Raw genomic sequence first — 17,268 nt, 5'->3', positions numbered from 1 at the left:
CTTTCCTGGCTCCACCTGGCCATGTGTGCAGGGGGCTGCTTGGAAACTCTGTGGTTCTCACACTTCCTTTTTTTTTTAGCAGCAAGGCTCCTTTCTCCTTGTCCAAATGAAACTTATTTATAGACCCAACGTTGAAAGCCAACAGCAATAATATGACGGATAACAATGGTTTGCCTTTGTGGAGGCCAACCCTGGACAGATGCCGTGTGAAACGCCCTCACAGGTGAGGGGACCGAGGTGCAGAAAGCTGACGTCATTTGCCAAGGGTAGCCCGACGTCGGGTGGGTCAAGAATGAGTCTGGCTGGAGGTGGTAGGCTGCCCGGGCCACCTGTGCTCCCCTCCCCCACCCCCCCTCCCAGGAGGCGTGGTGTGCGCCCTGGGGCTGACCAGGACACGAGGGGACCCTCCAGCAGAGGCAGGCAGAGCTTGTACTGGAGATGGCCCAGCTCAGGGTAAGCAGCCACTGGGCTCAGATAAGGGGGCGGTCTTCCTGGGCTGGGGTCATCCGGGAAAGGCTTTGAGGGGGATGGGGTCAGGGCCTTCCCACCTGCAGGCCAGGACAGCCCCCTGGGCTGCCTGCTCCATCACGCCGCGGCCAGTCTCTGGCACCGGCTGGCGGGACGGCCCAGGGGCCGCGGCCCACCAGCCAAAGCCCTCACGGAGTTAGTGAGCAGGTAATAATGTGCTCGGTTTAACCACCAGGGGTTTAAGCTCAGTCCTTGGCTCCACATGAATGGATTAAGGGATTCCAACCAAAGCCCCTTTCAACTGACTCCAGGGGAGGGCACCTTTGCCAGAAAGGAGGGAGGGAGAAGCTGGTGGCCCGCTTAGGTCAGAGACAGGACCCTGCCGGGAGTGCCAGGGGGGCAGCCGCACACAGGGGCATTTCAGGGCCGCTTGCTAATGGGATCGGAGGGTGCCCGGCCCTTCCCCTCAGGGCCAGAAAGTGCGTTTCAGAGGGAGACAATCAGGCAGGCTCTCCCTGGCCTTCCCGCAACGGGGTGCCTTGGAGACAGAATTCCAGGACTCCACGCCATGTCAGATCTCTTTCCAGCACGCCGTTCCTTCTGGGCCCCGGGGCCTGCGAGGCGGGCTGGGCAAGGGCGGGCGAGCTCCAGAGAGCAGCGTGCGTCATGGGCTCAGCTCGCTAAGGGCTCGGGAACGCAGGGGAGCGGCGGCTGGGCAGCCCTGGGGCTCTCTGTGCCAGGAACTGTCCCTCCGGGGCAAAGCTGACGGTCAGGACAGAGATGGGCGACGTCCTCCTCCGTGTCAAAGGTGCCCCCTAAGTTCTAACCACACGGGAAGGGCCCCAGGCCCTTAGGTGTTCACGGAGCAGAAAGCAGCCGGAAGGTCTGGCGCCCTGGGCCCCGGGACCCCTCGGGCCGGCAGGGCTGTGAAGTGACACTGACTTCTCTGGTCGCAGAGGGTCTTCTCAGTCAGCTCCGGCCTGCGGGCCTGGGCCGGAACAGGACAGCGTCAGTTCAGGCACCTCGTCTCCCTAGAAGTGCATGGGACTGGGTCTCGGTGGCGTGGCCTCTGGACTGGAGGAGGGACCGGGACAGGGTCCCTCTGCTGGAGGCCCCACGCGAACGAACGCCTGGCCCCCTCGATGGTCTCGCGCAGCTCAGGCTCACCAGCTGGCCGACCTCGACGGGCCCAGCTCTGCCGGAAAGTCCACGCCGATGACAGTCGTCAGGAGGAGCCGCAGCTGCCCCGAGGAGGGCTCTGCGGTCCACTCCTGGGGCAGTTTAAGACAGCAAGCCGTGCCTGGGGGCGTGGCTCTGCACACCCGCTTCTCCCGCCTGGCCTGCGGGAGGGAAGGGCTTGTCTTCCCGGAGGAGCTGGAGGCTGCAGGGACACCTGTCCGGCCCCTGAAGTCACAGCTGGAACAAGGGAATCTGTACCTCGTCTGCTCTTTGGCTAAGTCTCCTCCCTCCCCATTTCCTCCCCCAGAGACAGGGGCAGGGGGGGGCCACACAGTGGAACAGAGATGGCATTAAAGCTTGGGGGTGCTTTATCCACGCTGTGAGTCTGCGCTTCTGAATAGAAGGCCCCTTCACACAGAGGGGGAGGAACCTGCTCCCTGCCTCCCACCCCCAGAATGGGAAATCGACCGTGAACCCACCACCTCCTGCACCAGAGGAACCAGGGGCACATGTGGGCGGAGCCAGGCCGCCAGCAGGTCCTGCTGGTGGGACAGACACAACACAGTGACACGTGCGTGTCGGGCTGCAACCCCCTGGGAATCCCGGCTCCTCCTTACCCCCTCCCCCAATGGCCCAGACCCACACTGCTCTCCCTGAGATGTACGCCGTGGGTTCTGGACACCCGGGCAGCCAGAGGTGAGGCCGCACGGGTGTCCTCCCGGGCCCCACCGTGCCACTTGACAAGTACGTTGGGCAGCCCCCGAGGTGGATGCACGGGGCCTGGTGGGCTCTCCACCTTCACTGCTCTCTAAGCCCCTCTCCCCCCTTTTGTCCCTGCCCCGCTGCTAAGTTCTCAGGTCCCCACGCTGCTGGCGCTGCCCATGACCCTACACTGGGACATGTGGCCTCGGCCAGACCCTTCATCCTCCGCTCCGCCAGACGGAAACCTCCACAACATTCAGACACAATCTGACGACCGTGAGGGTGTGATGCCCGAGGGCCTCAGGAGGTCTAAAGAGGCTGGACAGGACTGCTGAGGACTAGTCCTGGAGCTGCGTTTGCATGTGAGGGGTCGGGGGGAGCCCGTGCCTGTGGCCTGGGGTGACTTGTGGGCCAACAGAGATGACCTACTAAGGGCTAACACGGCCCCGGCACCCCTTGGTGCTGCAACTGCTCAAGGCGTCACCGCTCCCAGGTCCTAACTGCAGCTTCTCAAGGGCCTTATCTGTGCTTAACTTGAAGAAGGATAATCTGGGGTATCTCAGGTGCTGAGCGTGCTGGAGGGGGAGGGGTGGTGGTGGGGAGGTATGGGCCCAATCTGGGCATGAAGTCACCCTTGGGTGCTTTACTCAGTACTCAATCTAGGAATTATGTGCCGATCACCCACCACACCCAAGGCTCTGCCTCCTCAGATGCTCCAACACCCACCCTCGGTGGGCTCTGCCTGAGCCAGCTGGGTGGCCAGCACGGCAGTCAGTCCACAAGGTGGCGCCGCTGAGCCCCTTGCTCCTATGCTTCACGCACAGACACCTGCAGGTAGACCAGCTCCCCAGGCCTCTAAGACCAGGTGCACACGGGGAATCATGACCCAGTTGACTCATCTCAGACCTGCAGAGTGCAGCCTTTGCAATAACAACTGAGGGGAAAAATGAGAGATCCGTTGGGAGGGAGTCCTGGGGAGGGGAAACGAAGGCTGGACCCTGAGAGGCAGGTTGGACACACCCGGGTGGAGGGGACTGCCTGGGCCGAGGCCTGGAGGCCGGCCGGAGTAGCGAGCAGCAGGGTGGCCGCTCAGAGCAGGAGGACTCCTCTAGGCAAAGCTAACGAAGTGGGATCGGCTGCCACATGCTGATACCTCTCGTGAGGCTGGTTCCCACTGGGCGCTGAGAATCAATCAGCCCTGGGGGCGGCATTGCCAGGGCCTGGCCAGCGCCTCCTCTCCCTGCGTCAGTGAGAGACCTCAGGTCTGAGGCCTCGGTTCCCCAAGCCTCTCCTGGCCTCGAAGCCTCACTTTGAGACGTCAGGGCGGAAGTGGGATGGACCGCATGTGGCTGCGTCCTTGGAGGCGCCCGGGGCTGGAGGCACGTGCGACGAGAACTTCAGGACCACCCCCCCACCACCTCAGTAGCCATCAGCCCTCCCAGAGTCAGCAGCCCGGGTGCACCCTCACAGCCTTCTGGAAACACGCAGCCTCTGCTTGTTCGGAGAATCGGGACCACGGTGGAGCAGCAGGTGGAGATCCCAGAGGGTGCTCCGGGGAAGACCCCTCAGGGCCCAGCTGGGGGCACTCATGGCGCCGATGGGGAACTGACAGAAAAGGCCACAGGGGGAAGGGACCCCTCCACGGCCACACGGCTGGCCCACGGAGGAGCCACCCAGACCAACACCCGGGGGCTGCAGGGCGGGCCTCAGAGGGGGAGGGGGTTCTGAGCCGGAAGGGTCCTGAGCCAGCTCTGGGGGAGGACAGAGCTGGCTTTGCTGGCCCTGCTCAGACCAGCTTGTCCCCTCTTCGCAGATGGGGACACGCACACTGCAGTCCTGGCCCCCCAGCCCCTCCTCTCCACGCCCACCCCGCTGCCCCGTTTCAGGAGTTCCCTTCCCCCACTGGACTGGCCAGCCCGCCCCCACAGGTCTCCGCACCCTTTGCTCGTGCGCTGACACGATGGCCCCAGAGGGAGCCGCTGGGCACCGCGCAGCACGGCTGGTCTCCACCGCCCAAGGCCTGGCCCCTAGCTCCCTTCCCCGCTGCTGCCCCTCTCTGCCCTCGGCTCGCCGACGCTCGCGCCGCACACTCGCTGCCCCTGGACAAGCTCCGGCTGTTGCTCGTTCTCTTGGAAGGAGCCCTGCCCGCCCCGTTGCTGCACGTCCCAGTCCCACCCAGGCCTCAGGGCCCACCTCCAGCACAACCTCATCCGAGACTGCAAGATGAGACTCTGAGCAGACAGGACCTGCCCCCCCCGCAGTGGGACAACTGCCCTCGTCACAGTCGCGGCCCCTTCCTGAGCACCTACTGTGTGTCAAACAAACCCTCGGAGGCTGACAAAGGTCATGCTTTTTCATCCTCTCAGGGCCGGTATTAGTATTAGTATCCCGTTTCACGGATGCAGAAATGGGCTCGGAAAAGGTAAGCAGCTTGCTGGAGGCCACATAGCTAGCACGGGGCAGGCGGGGGGGGCGGCGAAAGCTGGGCTCAGCCCCAGGCAGCCTGGTCAGAGAGGCTCACCCCCGGACACCATCGCGTCCTCCAAGACGGTCGCAGTCCTTCTCAGACTGTGGGGGGATGCGACTGTGGCCGTGGGGAGCGAGCCCTTCGTGGAGACCCTCGGGGGCTGGAGAGTGTGAGGTTCAGTGCACGCTGCCCGTCGTGGCAGCTGCCGTGTGTGCAGCGCCGTCGGTGTCCCCCACTCCAAACACGCACGCTCAGGCCAACGGCCAGCATATGCTTCGCTCCAACACACGGAAACACCCCACCGAGGACTCGGCGGCGCTCATTAGCCGTGGCTGCACCAGCGAACAAAAGGTCAGCCCAGGAGACCGTCCGCCCTATCTCCAGACACAAGCACTTGGGCCTTAATGATGTGTACATTTTCGTATGTGGGCAGCTGACATTCCCACGTAAGCTATTTGCAATTTCCCAGCGTGGACAGACTGGGCTTTCAGGAAGAGCCGAGCAGGGAGAGGCAGTGCACTCTGGGAGAAAGAGGCGCCACGGTTTCCCCTTCCTCCCAGACCAGGGGCTGCCTAGGGGGTTGCAGTCCTGCTCACACCGGGATGGAGGCAGCAGTTTCTCAGGGGGGCACCCCATTTCCCTCCCAGGACAGGGATAGGGGAGGGGTGCTCCCATAACCACACCCCCGCCACCCACTGACCCTGCCTGAGGGGACCCGGCCAGCCAGCAGCGGGAGGCTCTGAGCACAGAGCCGCCAGGGGCTGGCCACGGGTGAAGGCGGTGGGGCGGGGTGGGGGGGGCCGGGAGCCAGGCTCCAGCTATGGGCGCTGACCGTCGCCAGCCCCTTGACATGCACTTTCTCACAGTTTTGTGCTTCTGCCGCCCCCCCAGAACACCGCCGCACAGTGGGGCCTGTCCCAGGGTCACAGACTGGGAGGCTGAGCCTCCCAGGCCCTCCAAAGGGTGGGCGTGCGCTCGCTCCTGACTCATCGGAACCCAGCACGGGGCTTGGACATCGGCTCGCGCTCCCCACACAGCCCCCCGGACAGAGGAGGACACGGTGGGCCTGAGATCCAAATCCAGGCTGGCCTGGCTCCCAACCCGTAACCGCTCCACTCGGCTGAAATGAGCGGATGATGTTCCTGGCACGTAGTAGGTGTTCAGTACGTTTGTGGAATGAGTGTGTGCTCACATGCACACTCACAGAAGGAGAGGGAGGCAGTGAGCCAGGAGGCCTGCCCACCGGGAGCACCTTCATAAGGTCATCTGGTCTACCCCGCCTGCACGACCCCTGGGCCAATCAGAGTTCTTGGGGATTTTCTTAGTTACAGCTGGTTGGGGTGCCCGTCTGTGGCAGAAACTGTGCACTGGGGACTTGGGGGTGGCCAGCAGGGGGAAGGGGGGCCAGGGAGAACCTGGAGTTGACCTTGGGAGGAGCGTCCTGGTGCCTGAGGCTCCTCCACCCAGATCCAGCCGAGCCCGTCCCACAGTTTCACTGAATCACACCCCCCACCCTTCCCGTAAATTCCTCCTCGTCTGAGTCTGAGCGGCTGGGTGAAGTCTGCCACTTGCCGCTGCCGAGATCCAGACTAATCCGCCATCTGTGAAATCAGGAGTGAGGCCAGGTGACGGGGAGGACCCTCCAGGCACTGCCCAAGCCCCCAGGGGCTTCTCCTCGCCTTGATTTTCTCTCCCCACCCTCCAGCTGGCTGGTTCCGAGCTCCGTGATCTGACTCAGCCGGCTCCCGGGACACGACTGGGCGCAGGACGCAGCAGGGCTGAATGGAGGGGAGGCGGGGCCATTCTACCCCAGATCCTGGCTGGAGAGGAGACCTGCTCACACAATCGCACCCTGGAGACGAAGGAGGGTTGCTGAGCGGCAGTCTGGGTGGGACAGACGGACAGACGGACAGACAGCGTTTCCTCACTCGAGGTCTGCCCGACAGGAAGAAAAAGCTCCAGCCTCCCACCTTCTTAATCAAAACCTTCAGTGCCATGTGGCAAAGCCGCTGCCGCACCGCGTCCGTCTGGGCCAGTTCCTCCGTCTGGGCCCGGCCGGGCAGCAGACTGGAGCCCGAAGGAGCACAGGACCAGAGGGCAAGGGCAGGGTTTTGTGTTCCCGGCCGCTGGGGAGACACCAGTCAGCCCAGCCAGACGCTCACAGGGGACGCGCCGCGGGGCCACCGTCCCCTCCACTCGGGGCCTGATGTCCGTTTCCTGCAGCTCTCGGCCGAAGCACCCCCAGCCCCTCCCCAGCGTCTGCACGGTCAGCCTGGCAGGGAGACCGCTCGGCCGGGCACCGCGCCTGACGCAGCCCCATCGGGCAGGGGCACACGGCTGCACCGGCAGCAGGTGGCCGCAGGGCTGTGGGGTAGAAGCCAGAAAAACGACAAGTGCCCCGCTCAGGAACTCACCATGCCCCCTGTCAATCCCGAGGAAAGGTGCTGCCCCTCGCTTCCCGCTGGGGTGCACAGTCTCCAACAGAAGCGACAGCCTAAAGCGGAGGAGGCTTAAGGTGTTTCAGGGCCCTTGGCCTGCGGCCCTGGGAGCGGCGGCGGAGTTCTCGGTGGGAGGAGAAGCCACGTGTCACCGGGAGGCACTTCCGGTGCAGTGAGCCCTCCCAGGAACGGGGCCTGGGTCGCCAGGCTCCCGTCCATGCTGGCGCTTCTCTGCCCGTTCTCGGGAAACACGGCCTGCCTGCGTACCTAAGGATCCGTCCTCCTTAAAGAGGACACGCCCCACGTCGCCTGAGCCTCAGCCCCACAAAACCGGCTTCCTCCCTCCCCTCTGCCAGCGCTCCGTCTCAAAAGGGCCCCTCTCCAGAGGGACATCCAGGGGTCTCCCTCCTGGCCGAGTGCCATCAGATCTCCAGGGGCCTGACTGGCACCTTGACCTTTCTGCAACGAACAGCCAGAGACCGGGGTCCGAGGGCCCGAGGGCTCCCTGGGGCTTCTCGTGGGGGCAGGGGAAGGTGAGGAAGGCCAACGCCCCGACGCTGGGTTGGGGGGCTCCCGGGGCCCCTGTGAGCCCCGCAATCCCATTACAGGGTAGATACACGCCACCGCCAGGCAACCTCCCCAACGCTTCGGGCAGCGATCCCGTGCGCCCGTTTGGGGGTGACCCTGGGGATAGCTGCCGGCTCTGCAGGGCCAGGAAGACGGTGAGAGGCACCTGTCTCTGTCCACGGGGCTGCAGGTGGCACTTCTGCTGCGGTCAGTCACAAGGCCAGGGGCCCGCCGCTTCTCCAGCTGGGGTCGGGCTGATCCGGTCGGCCAGCCACACAGGTCCCCACCCCTCCATGTCCAGGTCAGGAGCTGCACCCCAGGGACCTCATGGACCCACTCGGCCAGCGGTGGGAGTTCAAGGCTGATGGGGACTGAGAGAGCCTGAGTGCGGTGGCCCACGGGAGGGACGCCACAGAGAGCTGTCCACATTGGACACGGAGAAGAATTCGGCCGGGTAACGAGGAAGCCCTTTCTTCCCTCAGCCCTTGGCGTTTGCACACTGGGAAGCAGGACTCTGAGAAGGCCTGTTCTGGCGGGCAGACACCGCTCTGGGCAAACTCAAGGCGGCAGGACTCAGGACGGCTCTGAGGACCCCGAGCCACTGCAGGCTCGCAGACGGCACGGAGTGGGGGGCCGTGCGGCCAGCAGACCTGAGTGGGGTGGGGGGGGTGTCCAGCCCTCCCCTGCACTGCCGCTGCTGACCGGCCCTGCCCTGGGTCACAGGCGTCCCGGCGCCGGGTCAGCAGGGTGGAGAACACAGCCCCGGAGACATGACCGAAACCCTTCGAGAAGGGGAGAGGCAGTTGGGGGCTTCGAGGGTCTTGACCCACATTTCCTCTGCTGTTCAAGTGGCTGCGCAGCAGCCAGGGCAGAGGGTTTTCGGGGGTCGGGAAGCGAGAGGATGTTTTCAAACACTGGCAGAACCTAGCGCGGGGCCCCGAGGGCCGGGCCACTTGGACGAGAAAGAAAAGAAAACACACAGGCAGCCCTGACCCAGACCCTGACTCTTGACGTCAAAAGCAAAAAGTGATAATCAGCAGAACGGAGCGTGCCTGGGGGTGTGGCGGGGGGCCAGCTGGGCCCCGTCAGTCCGGTAATCCCGGCCGTGGACCCGCGGGCCCACGGAGCGCTGTTTACACAGGCCGGGGCTGCTCTGGGGGCCCGGAGAGGTGGGCGTTTCCCCGGCGAGTGGCTTGAAGGGGGCTCTCCTCTGGGTCGGAGCAGCCCCACTCGGGCCATTCTCGCGCGCAGCTCAGATCCGAAGGGCTGGGGTGCGGGGTGCTCGGGGGGGGGGGTGCCCCCTCATTCCCTGGGTGTGAGAGGCAGGGCGCAGCGAGCCGCCTTCCTGTCCGCCAGGACACCCTCTCGTTCCGCGGCTCCCAGAGCGGCTTCACTTGAAACCGTGTTGGAAGTAGCTTGGCCTTGGAAGATTTTTCTCCGGCCAGGATTTCATCCCACGGGGCTTGGGGGTGAAGGAGGGGCAGGAATCTCCTAAGATCCAACCGACTGCCCTCGCCTGTGCAGTCATTCCTCCACCCAAGGCCCACCTGCCAGGCCCCACGGGGACCGGCCCCGCTGCCCACCCAGGGCAGAGCCTGGGGGGAGGGGGGCGTCCCCAGGAAGCCTGCTGCTGATGCCTCTGTCTCCGGCCACGGTGAGGAGGGGAGCTCTGGGCAGGAAACACTATCCACACGTGGGAACAGGGGTCAGAGCCAGAGCCGGCTCGGCCGGCATCAAAGGAGCACCCGGTTTTCTGACCTGGAAGGTCGCAAGAAAGGAAAAGGGGCCCAGACGGGCATGCTCCGGCCCGCGGTGAGGGGCCCCCGCTGGCGCGTCAGTCTCAGGGTCATCGGCGGGGGGCGGGGGGGCTGGAAAGAAGTCAGGCTTTGGGCATAGGGAACTGGTTTTCCAGGAGAAGCTGGGGGAGAAGATAAAGTATCTCCCTTAAAGGGCAATTATGTGGTCGCTTGACATGCTGTGTGGGGAGCCTGTGACAGGGGCAGATGCCAAGGACACAGCACAAAGCGGATGCTGGTGCCCGGGTTCAGGGCCCGGAGCTGGACAGGGGCCGGGGGTGGGGGGACCGGCCGGCGTGTGCGTCCTCAGTTCGGCCCACCTGCCCTCTCGGGCCTCCTCGTCCACGAAGCCCCGGGGAGGCTGATCCGATTAACGTTTGGGAAGACAGCACTGTGTTCCGCAGAGTACGAGCTGGTTCCCGGCCAGGCAGCAGGTTTTATCCTGGTCAGGGGAGCTCGGAGTGGGAGGGGCCTCCTGGGCGGCATCTGGCCCACCCACCTCCTCCCCCGGCCCAGCGCCCAGGGAGAGGAGGCCCCTGGCTGTGAGGGGCACGGGCAGAGGACAGGCCTGGGTTCAGTGCCCCGCGTTGGCCCCCACTGGGTGTCCTTGGGCAATTGCTTAGCCTCTTTGAGCCCCCACTTCTTATCATTTCGGCTGGCTGTTAGGAGAACCCAGCGAAACATAAAACACAGAGTGCGGGGCACACAGTAGCTGCTCAGTAAACGCTAGCTCTCTTCCGTCTTACCCTGGGGCAGCTCGTGAGCCCAAATGTGGCCGTATTTGTCTTGATTTCCTCTCTCTGCCGTTCCCAAAAATGGAAGAGAAAGAGACCCAGCCCCTGCCCCTCCCCAGACGCGGCTTGAGAAAACTCCAGGAACTCAGTCCCTTTCTCAAGTTTTCTCTTCAGTCCGCCCCCACCCTGGAGTCCTCTTGCAGTGCTGGGGCGGGAAGTGGGGAAAGACGGGGTGCAGGGCCGGGCTGGCCCAGCTGCCCTTCCCGCCCTGCTCAGCAAGGGCTCAGGGGAAGGGGGACCCCAAGTGAGCTCGCCAGCTTCACTGACAACAAGATGGAAAAGCCGCTCTGGGTGCTGGGAGCTCAGAGCCCACAGAGGTCGGGTGTGCACTTGGAACAGATGGGTTTATTTGCCCGAGCCACTCATGTTTGGTGCCCTAGGTTGCCCTGGAGACCGACTCGGTCAGCTAGATGGTGAGGCGGATTCTACGTCAGCTCCCCCAAGGCCAGAGACCCCAGGAAGGGAGAGCAGGGGACCAGCCTGACTCCCAGGCCAGTGCTCGTGGCTCCAGGCCGCACTGTCTTCCCACAAGCCACCATTCCTCAGCTGTGCCATGGCTGGGAAGGAGACCGGTAGCCCGGCGTTTTCCAAAGACGACGAGGTGGTGTTTTGAGGTACAGGGACACAGTTAAATAGCACTGAGTCACTCAGTGAGTGGTTCTCCAAGCCTCCCGGCCTCAGGAAGGCAGCTGCAGCGTCGAGCGACCCTCTCGCTGACGTGTCCCTGATTCCCGCTGACCTCCCTGCAAACAGAGAGAGGAGGCTTCCGGCTCAGCGCCCTGGGCAGGCGGACGAGTAGCCAGCTAGAGTTCAGTACTGATTTCTCCAGTCGCCCTTCCATGTGACGAATCAACGCTGGTTTTGCAGATCCATTCCTGATCTGCCCGGTTCCCTGTTCAAACGCACTGCATTTTCCGTTAAAAGATGGGCTCATCTGAGGAAAAGTGCTACATGAGCCATCGTGAGGGCGTGTGCAGTCACAGCAGAGGCTTCCCTGTGAAGGTGTCGAGTGAGTGACTGACGGCCACGGGCCCCACAAGCACCGCTGTCCCTGTCCCCGTGTGCAGAGGGGCGGGCTGGGGCTCCACGGACGCATAGCTGGGAGGTGGCAGCGCTGGGCTGCCGGGAAACCGAGGACAAGGACCGAAGCTGCCAACTGCCCCAGAGGCCCAGGGACTGTCCCCCGCTGAGAAGCCAGGCCTGCCTCCAACCCTGTGCTGCTACCCGGGGGAGGTCGGGCCGGGCCAGCGAAGCCACGCTGTGCGCTGGGGTCCGCAGAAAGGGGGGCTTGGAGTAATTATTATTTCCTTTCATTCAAACTATTTTACTTTTTAAAAGGTGGATGCTTTCCGGAGAGCCAAGCCAGCACTAGGAGCACATTTCTTCTGTGCGGGAACTCGGGCTGATGGGTAACTTCCCCTGAGCGAGAACAGGCTTCCCCGCCTTCCCTGGGCATTGTTTCGGAAGCAAAGAGGTGTGCGCCTGTGCAAGCCGCCCCTCCAGAACAATATCCCCCCAACGGACCTCCAGCAAGAAACGCTCTCTAGGGGCCCCCTGCCTGGGGCACTGTCGGCACCCCCCACAGAACGCGGGCTTCGAGCCAGAAGCCTGCGCCAACACACCTGTCCAGGTCACCGTCGGGAGACACCCACGCAGGGCCTGTCGGCAGAGCCCTCCGCCAGGTCTGAGCTGCCCTGAGCTCCACTGGTGCCGCCTGCTGGGCCACGGGGCCGGGGTGGGGCAGCTCAGAGCTGGAGACTGGGCTCAGTGGCTCCTGGGCCTAATTAAAACGAACCACGGCAACAATGCGGCCAAAGTGGGATCCCCGGGGGCGCCACTGAAGCCTGCCTTCGAGATCCTAAACCAGCCTCTGCCCTTCCCTGACCTCGGTTGCCTGACCTGTGAAATGGGTGCACGATGCCCATCGTGGGGAGCTGCTGGGAAGATGGAAGAGCAGGTGTGGCAGACGCCACGGTGGTGCTGGACACAGAAGGCCTCAAGGACATCGTCATGCCCATGAGGACAAGGGCTGGAATGTTCCTGAAGGGCCAGGTGTGGCCCACCCATTTCCCATGGACGATGGCTGGGCTGCAGTCCTCCAGAGGAAGGCGGATTTGGGGCCCTACTGTGCGCTGCGGTTGCTTTGCCTGTCCCCACATACGTACGCCTTGTCCCCCCGCCCCCAGCCGAGGCCGTCTCACAGGGACAGATAAGACCAAGTAAGAACAAGCCACAAAAGTGACTCCGAGATCCTTAAAAATTTAAAATCTTTATGCTTCAAAGGACACCATCAACAAAGAAAAAAAGACAACCCATAGAACAGAAGAAAGTAGTTGCAAACTGCATATACCTGATAAGGAACCTGTATGCAGAACACACAAAGGGTTCTTAAATTCAACATTACGAAGATAAAAATCCAATTTAAAAAATGGGCAAAGGCTTTGAACAGACACTTCTCCGAAGAAGACACACAAATGGCCGACAGGCGCGTGAGAAGGTGCACGGCACCATCAGTCACGCGGGAAATGCGAACCGAAACCACAGCGAGCTGCCGCGTCACACCCACCGGGACGGGCACGGTGGGGGGGACGGGAGACCCCAAGTGCTGAGGAGGGGGCGGGGAGGCCGGACCCTGCACACGCTGTGGGTGGGCGTGCCCAATGGCGCTGCCGCCCCGCACGGTCCGGCGGGTCCCCGAAGGGTTACACCCCGTTGCCACGAGACCCTGGGTCCCACTCCCGAGCACGTCCCCAGCGGAAGCGAAAACGTGTCCACGCCAACACGTGCACGTGAACGTGCACGGCGGCCTCATTCCCGACAGCCTAAACGCCGGAGCAGCCCCGCGTATCCGTCGGTTGGCGAGAAGACAGGCGAGATGCAGCCCATCCACAGGGCGGGGCGGGGCGGGGCGTTCGTTCTTCCGCCGCACAGAGGCACGGAGCACGGACACAGGCCACGGCGTGGACGGATCCACGGACGTGCTGGCGGAATAAGGAGTCGCAGGAGCCCACGCACCGTGCGGCTCTGTCTGTAAGCGATGCCCGGAACAGGCGAGCCCACGGGGGCAGAAGCGGACGAGTGGTTGCCAGGGGCTGGCGGGAGGGGGGGGGTGCGGAGGGTGGCTGCTGACGGGCGCAGGGTTGCTACTGGGGGCGACGAAGGCTCCCGGAGCCACCAGGTAACAGTGGTGGCCGCACCACGCCGAGTATTTCACAGACCGTCGGACCGTAAAGGGCGCATTTCACGGCGCGTGAACCATCTTTCCACAAAGCCAGCGTGCTAGAAATGGAGTTTGCAGGGATGGATGACTGCAGCATATAACGCTGTTTTCAGGATCTCGGTATTGCTGTCAGTCATTTCCCAGCTCAGGGCAGCCCCGCCCCTGCGCACCTGTCGCCGGTATCACTTCTGATCCGCAGGCACCTGGCAGGGGAGCGCGCCCAGGTCCCCACGGGGCCCAGCACACGTCTGACTCCGTCAGGGGCCCCCAGGCAGGCAGCCCCTCGGAGCTGACAAGGGCGGGCTGGGGGGGCGTGTTGGGCAAGTCCTGTGGGGGTGGTGGTGGCATGCAGTGTTCCATGCACGTGACTGACCATACAGGGTTTTTTTTTTTTTTCTCAGAGCCCCTCAAAGGCCAGTTTTCCGGGGTCTGCCCTTTGAGAAATGGCTCTTGGAGCCGAGACACCTGAGCTGCATCTTGAGGGCCCAAGGTATGGACGATCTGGGCTTGGGGACAGTAGCTCTGGGGGCTGTCCCATGGCCTCAGCCAGTGCTGGGGCCTCGGCCACTCACTCAGTGCCTCTCCCAGCCCCTTGCTCCCCAGCACCTGGGGCATCTGCAGGGCTGAGAAGTAAAGCAGGCTCCTGACGGCACAGCCGCGGGAAGGGCTGGGAAGGCGGTGCCAAATTTACTGTAGGAAAACAGGCGGCCCACGGGACCACTTCCACCACCTCCCCCAGGCCCCTGGGCCGTAACATATGGTGCGGTTTAAATTTAAAAAACCGAGGAGCACTTCAGGAAAAAACGTTGGCAGGCTCCAAGGCACTTGTAAAACGTCTGCGCTGACGGGGGAGTGGGGGGTGGGCCCCTCCTCCCGCCCCTCCCGGAGCGCTGAGCCGGGGCACAGAGGCCTGGAGGGCCAGGCTGGGGGCCCGTGAGCAGAGACTTCAGAACGAGGTGGGTTGGGACGGGGAGAGAGGGAGGCAGCCCCTCCGCAGCCCTGGGAAGGCAGACAGAGACGTGAGGCCAGGCAAAGAACCACGTCATCCTGGTGGACGTCAGCCAGGCTGACAGATACGCAGGAAGTGGGCAGTGAGGGCAGCGAGGGGGCAAGGGAACACAGAGCACACAGGGCTCCTGGGTCACCGCCAGCGGGGCTCAGTCCCAGCTGTGTGACCTGGGACAGTGACAGCCCCTCCCGAGCCTGCCCACCCTCGCCTGCATGGTGCAGGCCACAGAATCCCACCACGCGGGGACACGAGGACTAAGTGAGACGGCGCCAGCACAGGGTGGGTCCTCGATTCATGATAGTGGCCGCTGTCCGGAGGGGACCCAAGCAGGTGGGCAGTCCTGAAGGGATGCGGACGCAGAGCTGCGTGGTCAACGCCGAGCCACTGTGGGAACCGCCTTTGCCGAGGGCGGCCGCGGCTTCCACTGGCTGTGCCCATAGCAGGCTCCTCCCTCCGCAGCAGCAGCGTTGCTGCCGCCTGGGAGTGGGACTATCTGTCTCCCATCCCTTGGAGGCTCGGAGCATCATGAGAGCACCTAGGCAGCGTCGAGCTCCCTGCAGGCGCCCAGCCAGTGAGCGGTCATCCTTAGCCCCCTGGGGTGCAGGGGCTACTGTGGGTTTAAACCTCCCATGTCACCTGGATGCCCTCATAAGGGGCTGCAGGCTTTCAGCAGCCCAGCTGTCGCTGGAGGAGCTGCTGCACGTGACCTGGACTCCCTCTGTCCACGAGCCCACCTGCGTCCCGGGCGGGAGCCCACCTGCGTAACCGCGGCACCGGTTTTGGTGCCTCCTGCCTCGGCTCACTCGCCGGTGGGCACGGGCCAAGGGGCCGGCGCCCTCCGGGAGGCGGGCCGGCAGGGCCTTTTGAATCAGGCTAATTAAGGCTCAGCTGGTAGCACTCGTGGGGGGGCTGGGAGCTTCCCTTCTTCAGGGGCTGAGTGTCCCCTCCGTCAGGGAGGCTCTCCGTCGCGCTGGCAGCTCACGTCCCTCCCTGCCGAGAAGCGTCTCCCGCCTCGTGCCTCCCTTTGTTGGGTTCCTGTCGCGGATCACCTGCCATCCCCTCCGTGCAGGCTTGGCGGGGACAGAGTCTGTGATCGCCCAGTGTGCAGGGACTCTCTGAGATCATCTCGTCAAGCCTCACCCTTTAACAGCAAGACCTCGGAGGCCCGGGCAGGGGAAGACGGGGTGTCACGGTAAGTTGGGGGTGGGACCGTCTCCTGACCCACAGGCCGGCGGTGCGCTGCCGCCCCGGCTGCACCGTGTGTGGATGGATGGACGGACAGCCAGGGCCCCGTCACACAGGCCACGGTGACTGTAATCCACCAGCAGCCTGGGACCCGAGGAGCACCCGTCCTGGGGGGCTGGAACCCACCAGGTCCACATCCTGGGTGAGGGCGATGCCACCTCTGGCCCACGGGGGTGCAGGACGCACACAAAGCTGTTTGCGTGCGGGCCTCACCTCAGGCTTCCAGGGCCTCCGGGAGGTGGGCTGGGCAGGGAGGGCCACTTTTAAGAAAGGGAAACTGAGGCCCAGTGAGGGAGCATGACTGCGTGGGTAGAAGAGCTGGGATTAGAACCCCAGGCTCCCAGGCCAGGCTCTGTGACATGGATGGAGAATGCATTTACCTGGCAAGGTGGGGTGAGAAGACACAAGTTCCAGGGGAGCAAGGCCACCAGGACCCTGGGGACAGGAGCGGGCCAGGGTGGAAAGAGCGGCGTGGCTGCCTCTCTCCCTTCAGCCACAAGGGGGCGCTCCTGGGGTGGGGTCAGGGTGGCCCCTCACCCTCGGTAAACTCCAGGACCTCCTGCAGAACACTCTGCACTCTGTTACGTGTTCCACTGACACCGCCTCTGCCAGCGCAGCCTCTGCCACCCTCTTTCCCTCCCATCACCCCCGACCCTGTCTGCGCCACACCGACCCCTCACAACCACCCCGGCTGGCCTGGCCTGGACCGCCCATCTCAGCCCTGCCAGGCGTGGGCACTCTGAGGAGGACGAGGATTCTGGATGTCTGGAGCCCAATGGCAGCCCCCAGCCCGGTGCTCCCCAGCTGCCCGCACAGCCGGGCACAGTTCTGGGACCCCCTATTCCTGTGTCGGGCTTCTCGCTCCTCCCACTGGGGGCCTGGGGGGCCTCTTACCTTTGGGGTGAGGTACTTGTTCATAATCTCCTTCCCTTTTTCTCCCAGTTTTTCATCTGGAGTCACTTCATATTCTGCCTAAAAGAGAAGAAGGGAAAGGACAATAAAAAATTTGCTGATGAGCTCCTTATAATCGAAGAACTTTCGAGGTTCCCGGAGGAGACACCCTGGGGGTCACCTGACCAATCCCCTCCTCCTACAGGGCAGGATGCTGAGGCCCAGAGGGGCAGAAGACCTGACACCCCGTCCAGCCCACTCTGCACCTTCGTGGACGCGTACTTAGGACAGTGGCCTTCCTTCCGGCTGCCCATCGGAATCCCTGGGGAGCAAACGCCGGTGCTTGAGCCCCACCCCGCCCCGTACCAGGTCAGACCTTCTGGCGACGAGGGCTGGGCATCCAGGTTGCGATGCCAGGAAGCTGGGGCCGAGATGCCAGGAAGCTGGGGCTGAGAACCACCAGCATAGATAAATCAGAGGAAGTCGCTGGGA

The 17,268-nt window shown here is 63.8% G+C and overlaps 1 protein-coding gene across 2 annotated transcripts in view; it reads right to left on the bottom strand.

The window, feature by feature from the left end:
* Positions 1 to 17,268, bottom strand: part of GRK5 (G protein-coupled receptor kinase 5) — a 186,836-nt gene that overhangs the window by 22,215 nt on the left and 147,353 nt on the right. For both annotated transcript variants that reach the window (XM_045854447.1, XM_045854448.1), the window contains one exon: positions 16,780 to 16,857. In XM_045854447.1, the coding sequence (XP_045710403.1) occupies positions 16,780 to 16,857 (78 nt within the window). The remainder of the gene's footprint in view (positions 1 to 16,779; positions 16,858 to 17,268) is intronic.

Source organism: Phyllostomus hastatus, unplaced genomic scaffold (assembly GCF_019186645.2).
Source record: "Phyllostomus hastatus isolate PE091 unplaced genomic scaffold, TTU_PhHast_1.1 phas_scaffold_1066, whole genome shotgun sequence".
Lineage (NCBI taxonomy): Eukaryota > Metazoa > Chordata > Mammalia > Chiroptera > Phyllostomidae > Phyllostomus > Phyllostomus hastatus.
The sequence above is the reverse complement of the archived record's forward strand: the minus strand, read 5'-3'. Positions and strand labels throughout refer to the sequence as shown.